The sequence below is a fragment of the Gopherus evgoodei genome, chromosome 7 (assembly GCF_007399415.2).
Source record: "Gopherus evgoodei ecotype Sinaloan lineage chromosome 7, rGopEvg1_v1.p, whole genome shotgun sequence".
In the NCBI taxonomy this organism is placed as follows: Eukaryota; Metazoa; Chordata; order Testudines; family Testudinidae; genus Gopherus; species Gopherus evgoodei.
The window spans coordinates 90,288,967-90,301,173 of NC_044328.1; the positions used below are offsets into that span (position 1 = coordinate 90,288,967).

The window sequence follows — 12,207 nt, forward strand, 5'->3', positions numbered from 1 at the left end:
TCAAAAACAAAACTTTAGAACCTATAAGTCCACTCAGTCCTACTTCCGCCAATCACTCAGACAAACAAGTTTGGTTACGGTTTGCAGGAGACAATGCTGCCCACGTCTTGTTTTCAGTGTCCTCTGAGAGTGAGAGCAGGCATTTGTATTCCACTGTTGTAGTCGGCATTGCAAGATATTTGCATGCTAGATGCGCTAAAGATTCATATGTCCCTTCATGCTTCAACCACCATTCCAGAAGACATGCATCTATGCTGATGAGAGGTTCTGCTCAATAACGATCTAAAGCAAAGCAGACCGACACATGTTCATTTTCATGCCACCAGCAGAAGGTTGATTTTCTTTTTTGGTGGTTCAGGTTCTGTAGTTTCCACATTCGAGTATTGCTCCTTTTCAGATGTCTGAAAGTATGCTCCACTCCTCATCCCTCTCAGATTTTGGAAGGCACTTCAGATTTGTAAACCTTGGGTTGAGTGCTGTATCTATCCTTAGAAATCTCACATTGGTACCTTCTTTGCATTTTGTCAAATCTGCAGTGAAAGTGTTCTTAAAACAAACGTGCTGGGTCATCATCTGAGATTGCTATAACATGAAATATATGGCAGAATGTGGGTAAAACAGAACAGGAGACATACTATTCATTATTTTTTTAATGAGCATCTTCAGCTTGGAAGCATGTCCTCTAGAACGGTGGCCAAAGGATGAAGGGACATATGAATGTTTGGCATATCTGGCACGTAAATACCTTGCAACGTCGGCTACAAAAGTGACATGCAAATGCCCATTCTCACTTTCAGGTGACATTGTAATAAGAAGCAGGCAGCAGTATCTCCTGTAAATGTAAACAAAATTGTTTGTCTTAGCAACTGGCTGAACAAGAAGTAGGACTGAGTGGACGCGTAGGCTCTAAAGTTTTACATTGTTTTGTTTTTGCGTGCAGTTACATAACACACAAAAACTACTTGCGTAAGTTACACTTTCACAGTAGAGATTGCACTTCAGTACTTGTATGAGGTGAATTGAACAATACTATTTCTTTTGTTGATAATTTTTACAGTGCAAATATTTGTAATAAAAATAATATAAAGTGAGCACTGTACAGTTAGTATTCTGTGTTGTAATAGAAATCAATATATTTGAAAATGTAGAAAAACATCCAAAATATTTAATAAATGTCAATTGTTTAACAATGGGATTAATTGAGATTAATTTTTTAAATGCAATTAATTTTTTGAGTTAATCATGTGAGTTAACTGTGATTAATGACAGCCCTAATTATTATAAAAAAGGAAGGAAAACCTTGATGCATACATTTTAAAAAAATTAATAACTGCATTTAAAGTTAGTATCTGGGCAGATTTACAGTTGCAGAGTTGATTTTAGTCGATGAGATAACTGGACTTGCAAATGTCACGTACATATATATTTCCAGTTTGAATAGCTGGGGGTCCTAATATACTGTTTAAAACTCTTTTTCTTCAGAAATAACATTAAATATCTATAAATCCATTTCTGTTAGGGCTAGAAGAAACAATTCTGATCACCTATTCTGACTACCTACATAACACAGACCATAGCATTTCACCCAGTAATTCCAGTTCCAAGCCCAGTAATGTGGTGTTGAACAAGACTATCATCTTTAGAAAGAGATCCAATCTTCATTTAAAGACTTCAGTGTACCACATTCTTGGCTGAGCTATTCCAATGATCAGTAACAGAGACCCTTGCTGGTAAAACATTTACCCCTTATTTCCAGTCTGAATATTTCTAGCTTCCACTTCCAACCATTAGATCTTTTTATGCCTTTGTCTGGTAGATTAAAGAGCCCTGAAGTATTAGATGAACTCTCCCTGCGTAGGTACTTAAAGACTATGATCATATCACGTGTTACTTTTCTCTTTGATTGTCTTCTCAGAGAGAAGGTTAATTGTTATGAATAGAGCCATGGACTGGTTTTGAGTCCAAAGGAAGTATTATAATTTGCTGGGAAAGCCACTTTTATGTATATCAAGGAGACAACGATATCATTTAGATCTTTCACACTTTTACATATTCTTAAAAAATGTCCTTGGGTTGAAAGTTTATCCCATCCAAAATAGTTTCACTATGGTTGTAAAAGTTACAAAAATTCTATATTTTGAAACAATTTTTTATGATGTAGTTTGTTAGATTTGATAAAATGTGTAACAATCTTGTCAAAATTACAAATTTAGTATGGAATATTAATCAAATAATTGTGTTTTTAAAATAATTTCTGAAAATAATATGTATAATACAATTTAATATTAGTTACATTTCCACTTTTATTTCTGGATTACTTCTTTTTATCTAGGCTGACCAACTGCGTTTAAACATGGATACAGAAAATATGTATTCCCTTCAGAAAGAATGACATGCTTCTCACTTACTAATATTAGCAATCAACCTTTGTCCCCCACGTTTACCAAAACCACTGCAATATACAAAAATGCTTATTACAATAAATTATATTTAACAAGATGGCCCTCAATGGCCCATGTCCTTGATATACATAAAAGTGGCTCTCCCAGCAGATTCTAATACTTTCTTTGGACTCAAAACCAGTCCATGGCTTTAATGATCTTTATAGCAGGCAGTGAATTCAGGGGTTTTAAGCTTAGATTGTGTCTGAATGCAAAGTCTCAGAATTTGGATGTGGTAAGACAGTTGGGGCCAATCCTATGAGGCGCTGACTGATCACTATCTGCAAAGTGCTGAGTGCCCTCTGCTCCCATTAATGTCAACCACAGTGGAAGGTATTCAGTACCTCTTGGGATTTGGCCCCTAATACACTTTTTCTTAAAGGCTCACTCCCTTTCTAGATCCATAGATATTTTTATAATACTTCACTCTAGGACCTGAATGCATCTGATGGTTCTTGATAGTGGGATCATCAGTTACAATCATTTGGTGTACATCCTCTCACACATAGGCTTCATCACTCCACTGTCCTAAATGACTTTGCTAGGGCTTTGAATTCACGAGGTGAATGCTTATTTTGACATTTCTAACCATCTTGCTTAGCCGAGATCTGTAGAATAAAGAAGCATGGCTATGAACTTGAAATGAGTTTTCCTGTGATACTACATTATTCACCTACCCCACATGGGTATGTGACTTATTTGTAAAGGACTTTGGAATCTTCTGGGGAAAAAGGAACTATATTAGTCCATACTATTTTTATCATTCCCTGAGTGGTATAGAGTTGGTGTTTGCACACTCATGAAAAACTGTCCTTGCCATAATGAGCCCCGAATATACTCAGACAATCAAATCAGGATTTTCCTAAAAAGACAACTCTCCACCTATTGACCAGCTTAAAGGATAACGTTGAGGGATTCAGAGCCATTGTTTTTTCTAATACTTTGTGATAATTCTCCTTCTGCTTTTAAGAGTCTTGAAGCAAAAACATCTGGATGTGCTTACTGAGATTGCTCTGAAGTGCTTTTGTTTTGAGTTTCACTGGCTTGCATCTACGTTAATGGGGCAGATGCTATATGGTTAACTTTAAGAACAACATGCTTGCTTTGAGAGTAGCTCTTTAAGCCTGGGCTGTGTTTTCTTCTGGTTTTTACAGCACTAACTTCAGGGTTATGACAATGAATAATTATAATCCTTGTAGAAATAAGTTATTCCGACCAACCTATATCCACTACCCATTACAGCAGACTATGCAGACTTTGTGGGAACATTCATTATTTTCAGTAGGTCTACACCGAACAGCATTTTTTTAAGATACCACTATCCTAACTGTCTTATCTTTAAAGGTCATAATTAATGGTCCTGCAAAGACAGTACAGGACATGATAGGCCAGGGAATTAAAACTACGGTGTTGGTGTTTTAAATGAATATCTCTGACCTGTTAATCTTCATTCTCTCTAGCTGTAAAAGGGTGCTAACTTATGTTGTTTATCCACTATTTAAAATAATTCCAAAAAACAAACTACAAATCCTGTTGCATATTTTTCCTATCTCTCTACAACATATTGATTTTTACCTAATTACCTAATACTGAACCTTAGGTCCAGTGGTAGCTACAGGGGCGGTGCTTAGGTTGGGGCCAGAGTGCGGAGCCACTGGCTGCCCTTACACATAGGAGCCGGAGGGGGAACGTGCCGCTGCTTCCGGGAGCTATGTGTTGCCATGGCACACACGGAATAGGGCAAGCACCAGATTCTGCTCCCTGGTGGGAATTCCAGGGCCAGATTAAAACATCTGAAGGGACAGATGTGGCCCCCGGGCCATAGTTTGCCCATCTCTGCTCTAATGCATTGCCAGGAAGGTTTGGATGTGTTTAGTGCCTATACATTTTTGTAGAATTTCCCTTACTTTTAATTAATAAATTGAATAATGAATAATATATAGGAGCACACTGTGCACAGCTGGAATAATGAAGTTGCATTTCTGCCTATGTTTTTGATACTGAATATCATTTTGGTAGTAGAGCATCACAACTGGGTATTTTTACAAATTTATTAATATTTAGGCAGCTTCTCTGTGCTCTTCTTCAGCATTTCCTGAAGCCCTGTCAATTTATTTTCCACTAGAAGCAAGAGACTGATCAAAAGTAATAGAACATTTGTGCTGTTTAATATCTGAAAACTGCAATTACCTAATTAAAATGTTTGTGTCCTAAGTACTGAAAGTCTTTTGCAACATGTGTCATGGACTTTAGAAAAGAATTATCTCTTTGCTAAATAAAAATAGCTGCTAAGATGAAGAAATGTACAATGAAAAAAAGTCAGTTTTCGTTTCATTTCCAGGGAATCTTGTTTTAGCTCAATGTACTTTGTTTTGGCTGTCCTTATGTGCCAAATCATGGTCTTGCAGCTCCCCTTGCTGTGAAGAAATTTAATGCTGTGTGAACTGGCATAAGGAGCTCTAGATGTATCTTCCATTAAGCCCCACCTCCTCAGGATGCAGGGGGTGCAGGTCCTGATTTTTAAGGATGATGGAGAGGCCATTAACATGCACAGAGTCTTCTAAATGCATGCAGTAGGGGCTGACCTCCTCAGCTGACTGACATGCAGCCGAATGGGAACTCAGAGTCCACGTGGAGCAAAAGTACTGGCAGAAAACTCAAAATAGAGTTGTCAGAAGGAAGATGTTGCATCAAAAATCTAATCTGGCGGAGGGAGAGTAGGGCACCATTCTATACTCCTCTCTCCTAATACCCCAAGATTAGAGGTAGGGATCTTTAGTAGTAAGTGGGCTCCATTCCCTTTGTTGAGCTCCACTTCTCCCTATGATGCCTCCCGCTAAAATGTTTGCTTCTGAAATAGCATGACATCCTCAGGATCTATCAGGCTGGTGCAGAGTCATCACAGGCAGAAGGAATGGGCAAGTCAGCTTCTCTATTCCTGCATATCCTAGCCAGCAATTAGCTGTATGTCATTTCACCATTACAGAAACTATTGTTCCAAAAGTATATTTAATGACATTTAAACACTTTTTAAGCCCTTGCATAAAATTCCAGCTATTTTGACATCATAAATAGAGGATGTGTGGCTGACAGGGTTCTGTGCATAGCCCTGTGTTTCTTCTGAGTACACAGTGGGCCTTCAGCACTGAAGGAAAAATATATAGGCCAGATATTCAATGCAAACTTATTTTTGCACAGCAGAGGGGATTGACTGGAGAAAGCCTGTACACACGGAGAACCACACTGCTATGCAGGAGAGGAGCCTTGATCCCAACCATACACAGGGATTTTCAGATGTGAGGCTCCCTGTTTAGCAGCATCAGGATTTCCCCTCCACAAGATAACGGGTGGGCGGGAAACTTTGTGAGCCTCAGATCAAAGTCAGTCAATCCTATCACTTCATGTGGTGGTTGGTTGCCAAGTATAATTAGACACAGAAGCAGCGTATTTTTGCATACCAGCCTTAAAGTTAGGGTAGTGATAGACTCAGACATGTATTTATGAAACAAATTATAAAACTCCTTTTCGATGGTGCATGTAGGTTTTTTTTGTTTTCGATTTGGATATTTCAGATTCAAAAATGAAGCTAGGAGGCAGGCTCCTCTATGGGCAGGAGTTAAGTGGGAGGATTCGGCTACTTCATGTGAAACTATAGCCTTACTTCTGAGTTTCTTGGTTTTCTACTTTGTTTTAACTCAAATGGTCTGAAAAAAAAATAGCAATCTCTGAAACCATTGATATGTACTTGCAATTTTAATTCAATATAGCCAAGATTTGTTGGGGCAGAATATATATAATAACATTGTCACTCCTTTGAAGAATGATACACTATTGTAAATAATTTTAGAAATATAACTGCAATGTCTTTAGTTCATCCTTATAACTCAATACATTTCTATTAAAATTGTCTGTTTACCAATGTGTCATATCTGAGGAGAACACAGAAGGAAAAAAGAAGGAAGGAATTGTGTTCTTGTTGGATCAAATGGAACATTCCATGCTGAAACCTGTAGTCTCAGCAGGCTGCACCTCCATGCTAAGGTTTAAGTCAGCTGCAAACTACTCCTTTGTAGTAAAAACTAGGGGTAGCTTATGGGGCTTTGGGCAAGTTGTGAGAATAACCTTCTGATTGGCAGTTTAGATAGCTCTGATCTTTGCCATGATTTTCTTGGTTTTTAATAAATCCTTTTTTTATCTCTAGGAATTGCTCGCTTTAAAAAATATGGCAATTAAAAAAGTTGTAGCAGCTTATGTATATTGTACTCTGTTTATAGGTCCCAGAAGCCATAAGAAAGTGCCAGCGAGCTGGAATTACAGTTCGCATGGTCACTGGGGACAACATCAATACAGCTCGTGCCATCGCAATAAAGTGTGGAATTATTCATCCAGGAGAAGACTTTCTCTGCATAGAGGGAAAGGAGTTTAACAGGAGGATCCGAAACGAGAAGGGAGAGGTAATTCATGAATTGAATATAAAGTAACTTTTTCTGACATTATGTTTCATAAACTACAGTGAAGAATGGAGGAACACACTGTATTTCTCTTCTATTGTGATGTCCCTTACTTCAATAGACAGCGACCAGCCCAGCAGCCTGACCGGAGGGATGGTTCCACTTCCAACACTGTTCCTTTGTTATTTCAATTGCCTCTGATAAACTAGCATGTTACATTTAACTTCTCTGAGAGTTATCTAATCAGTGACACTGTCACATTAGTGCTAAACCAATTCAGCTCTTTTCTGAACCGTGATATCGGACTGTTTCAAAAAGTACAAATTCAGAAAAATTCTTTAACCCTCCTCCCCAACAAACAAACCAAAAACTCCCCCAAAAAAACCAACAGCAGGACTCTCAGAGCTCACTAGCAACTGGCAGCAATACAGAGTCAGCGTCTAAATGCTGTTTTTAGCTGGAGCTCTTTCTCGCATCGAGTCTCATTTAAAATGTGGCTCCATTCTCAGATGAGACTACATAAGTGGTTACACCCAAGCAAACTGACTGAGACAACATGGGCAGAACTGTCAGACAATGAGGTTTGCTAGTTGGACACTGAGGGCACAATCTGGCCTGCAGAACCTTTTCTCTTGGTGATGATGTGTGAGATGAAGAACTCAGCTGGATTTCCAGATCCCAGCTAGAGTTGGCAAGGCTAGAAAACAGAAACATCTTTCTACTTGTAGACTGAGCACACTCGATCTGGGAGCCCTTGAGACCCTGCAGATATAGAACTCCACCTTGTTACTTTTAGAGTGACATTCTGCGGTGAAGTGATTCCGTAAGGCCACTTTTGTCCCTACAGTGAATCCTACCTACTTCAGCCAGCAATCGAGGCAATTCAGTAAGACACTGTGGGGAATTCAGTGTCTCATGGCCCTACCTACTCTACCAGTAGTGCTGGCTGCTACCGTCATTTGGCCCATCATTTTGGAGAGCGATGGTTCCAGATTACCAGTATAGGGGCTGATTCTCCTTTCCTGCCAGTGCTGAGTGTGAAAGGTGAAAACATTTCTAGGCAGGAAAACATAGCTCCAGATTTGCTTACGACAGACTGATGATTGAATTATTATTTTCAGATTGAGCAAGAACGTATTGACAAGATCTGGCCAAAACTACGAGTACTTGCTCGCTCATCTCCCACAGACAAACACACTTTGGTGAAAGGTGAGTGCAAATAATCCATATGTGTGTGAGTATTTATAATAGCCATTTATTTATATAGTTTATATAATATCCATAATTTATATAGTTGTCTAATGGCATCATCTACTGTACTTGTTTTTTATATTACAATCCAGACACACGGCAATGTACTGTTGGTAGGGCATAGTGGAGGGAGGAAGAGGAGAAGCAAGAGCTAACTGTTATTTCTCATGTCACAATTGTTTCACTCATCAGAGAATTAGGCCAGGTCTGTGCTAGAAACTTTTGCTAGTAGATCAAGTGTTGGTCAGGGATGTGATTGTTTAACAACATTTCTCTACTAGCAAAAACCCTAACATTGATGCAGTTATGCAGGTCCAATAAAATGTTTTTGTGGAGATAGTATTAAAGGAGTAGCCGTGTTAGTCTATGTCCACAAAAACTGAATTGGTCTTCAGCATTGGTTCTCGACTTGTGAGGTAACTCCCTTCTCTTCGTGTGCCAATATGTATGCATATATCTGTAATTTTCACTCCATGCATCTGAAGAAGTGGGTTTTTTACCCACAAAAGCTTATGCCCAAATAAATCTGTTAGTTTTTAAGGTGCCACCGGACTGCTTGTTGTTTTTGTGGAGATAGCTTATTTTGTTCGAGAAACAGAGGGAAATATGGGGGAGGTGAGGAGAAACATATGAGAGAGGAGAGAAGGAAAGGGAAGGGAGAGGAAACTCAACAAAATATGAAGAGTTTTTTGTTTGTCTTCTTTTATAATACAGATGTGCTGTCTAATGATTGGAGCACTGCGCAGTGAGGTAGTGTTCTTTTTCCAGCTCTGCCACTGATGACTTCTGTGACCTAGGGGAAGTCAATTAAACTTCCCTTTATGTCATCAATAAGATGAATCAAATAATACAGTACCTTAAGGATAATCATTCTATCAAATGTTGTGTGGACAATTTAGGGTTGATGAAAAGGACAAGGGAATTTACTGAAAGGCCACTTGTACAAGTTTTGCCATTTCTTTCTGTGGCTGAGTTTGCAGGTTCGCTGCAGAATTCATAGGAAAAGCACTTGCTTCCTAATGCGATTGTCAGCAGAGTTTCAGCATGTATTTAACACATGTATGTTAAAGTGGTTTCATTTTAAACCAGCTTTTGTTTACTTCATAAACAAGTGTTTTGAATATGAAAACAGATACAATGCATCCTCCATATTCCCTGTGAATTAGTGTTCCTGTGCCGTGATTGCCCATGCCTGGGCATACCCATACTCTTTTACTGCCCATCTCCTTACCCCTCCTCGTCTCTAGAGTGACAGACGTGGTTTCCCAGGTGGTCATGTCTGCTGTCTTTGTAGGCTACCTGAAAAGTCTAACTGGAAATAAAAAAGGAAATTTCTCTCGCAGGAGTAGTGGAAATACAAATGTGATTCATTGACTTCTTGGTAGTGCTTGCTTGTCAATATTTTCATTGTGGCTTTTCAGTTAGATTAGAATGTGGCACTGACTGGGAGTGGAAGAGCACGTATGCAGGTCAGAGGTACTTAATAAGAAGTAGGAAGTAGTATGAGAGAGGAGCTACCGATTTTTTATATTTGTATGCAGCTGTCCATAAAGTAAACAAAAATGAGTTGATTAAAAACAACTCACAATTTAAAATACATATATTCAAACTTAGCTAAAACCAGGAATACAAGGGTAAGAGCTCTTCTTGCTCATTAGGAGAGTGGTTTTTAAACTTTTTAAGCTGAGCCCCCGCTTTAAGTAACAATTTTTGGTTGTGCCCCAGACAAAAATACACATACAGAAGTATGCTTGATAGCTTGCTCATAAACCTAACAGAGACCTTAACACAACTTGAATTAAATTACCTATACCTTTAAGTTTCAAATACACCTATACTTCCCAATGGCACAGCAAAGGCTTCCTCAGCAGTTGGCTGCTTCTACCTTGCATCCAGGCTGCACTGCTAGGGCAGAGCCAATACCTGCCCCTCCCCCCTCGGATTTCTAGGGTGGAGAAAGGCATGTTTGACAGGCTCTGGGGGCAGGAGCCAGCACCAGGCAGGGTGGCTTGCTGAGGTGAGTGAGGGTATGGAGATGGTGCTCCCTCACTTGGGCCCCACTGCCACCTGGGCTGACACGAGCCACTTGGTGCTGCTGCTTGTCCCCCCCCAAAACTTTCCTGACCCCCCAGAGGGGAGGGGTGTCCCACAGTTTGAAAACCTGTGCACTAGGAAGAGTCTTTTCATTGTGGTGACTCCATTCACATGAGTTCTGCCACATTTGCTGTTACATGCAAGGATATATATTTTAAAAAGCAGATTCCATTTTGGCATAAAACTGATGTAATTCCCTGATCCCCACTGGCTATCTGCAGGTTCCAGCTGTATATTTAGGAGTTGGTTTTGACCTATAAAGTGCACTCTCCATCCCACTGCCACAGCTGCAGTCAGCGGAGGCACTCAAGATGGAGTCTCTTTCATGGAAAAGAGAGGTGCTGTTTGCAGGGTGTTGTCCATGGAGGCTCCTCCACTGTGGAGCCAGTGCCTTCTGTGGCCTGAAATCTGAATCTGTTGGTCTTGAGGGCATACTCCAAGGCCTATGTCTACAATCAGGCTTTTGGGATGAAGGGCTGTGAAGCAGGCTGGTACATGAACTATGGGGTGTTAGTGGTTGCTCTGATTTAATCTTTGTTAAAGTGTTTTCACATTCTGTGTGAGAAATAGCTGCTGACTCCATCCTTTTATGCTGTATATTGAACTGATGACACAGGAACTTGGAGGGGAATTTTGAAAAGCATGTACATGACTTTGGGGAGCATACATCCCCATTGTAAATGAACTAGGTCACTTGAGTGCTTTTGAAAATGATGCTCACCCTCCCTCCAGCCTCGTATGTTGGGTAAAGGAGCCAGAATGTGATGTAAATGATCTCTTAAAGCCCTGGCTATGGCTAGAAGAGAATTCCCCTGACACAGAAACTGAAGATGATAGCCATAGACTGTCTTCTGAAGACCCTTCCCTCGTCCCCTTCTAACCAGGGCATAGGGAATGTGTCGGGGGTGGCAATGCAGCATGATGGGTACTCTGGGCTTCACTGCTGCTTCTCAGAAGATGAATACACGCAGCTGTAGCTTAGCTTTTCAGGACTAAATTATGGCAGGTGTTGTTTAGGCCCCCAGAACAGCCTATGCAAAGGCAGCTTAAAGCCCTCACAAGTTCTGTGCTGCACTTCTAAGATGCAAGACAGAATCTTACCCTACAGCCTAATATAGGTGCATGGCTCTAAATTCTAATGGAAGTGTGTATTAGGAGTGTCATAAAATCAAGTAAATAAATCATTGGAGACTGCCTGTGTGAATGAATCATGCAGGATTTTCCCCTAAGAGGAAAATCAAAAGAGTTGAAGAGTAGTAAGCAACAAAATATTAACAAGATTTACTGTATGTGCAGTGTGAGATTTTGAAAGAGATATTCTATTGCAGAATACCTTATATAACTGGTATTGTTGGTAACATTTTAGAGATGATGATGAGGTCAAATGAAAAAACAAGTATATTATCCAATGCAGTTTAAGAGCAGCTCTACGTTGCTGTGAAATGTTTTTGGTTTATAACACTTTAAGGGCCCTTAAAAGTTACAGGAAATAATTTAAATGTTCACTAGTTCTGGTCCTCTTGCTCTGAAGTACATGTTTCTCAGTCACTTGGGGGATAGAGCGAGTTTTCTCTTTTATATATTAGGTTCGCTCTAGGGCTAAAAACACACATCACAAAACAAACTTTCATATTTAATTTTTAATAACTTATAGCTGCCAGAGGGAGGGAGCACTTTTTTATTTTACTGCCATAATCCTGCCCAGCAAAAATCATTTGTATGTAGCATAAGACACTTCTATTATACATTTTTGTTCTTTTGTAATGTTGAGACTCAGAAAGGCATCATTCAGCATTCAAGTTGGGAAGACACTGCTTCATGGCACTAGAGTTTTCAGCTTCCAAAATAGGTTTGAGAAGATTTTTTTCTTGGACATGAAGATAAGATTTCTTTCAATCTAGAAATGAATCCTCTGTGTGTGTGTGTGTGTGTGTGTGTGTGTGTATTTTATAATATGTATTCTTCATATA

General features: G+C 39.5%; 1 protein-coding gene across 1 annotated transcript in view; it reads left to right on the plus strand.

Annotated features, from left to right (window-relative positions):
- ATP2B2 (ATPase plasma membrane Ca2+ transporting 2) overlaps positions 1 to 12,207 on the plus strand; it is a 438,931-nt gene that overhangs the window by 370,462 nt on the left and 56,262 nt on the right. Inside the window, 2 exon segments of the mRNA XM_030569615.1 lie at positions 6,716 to 6,895; positions 8,014 to 8,101. Of these exon segments, the coding sequence (XP_030425475.1) occupies positions 6,716 to 6,895; positions 8,014 to 8,101 (268 nt within the window).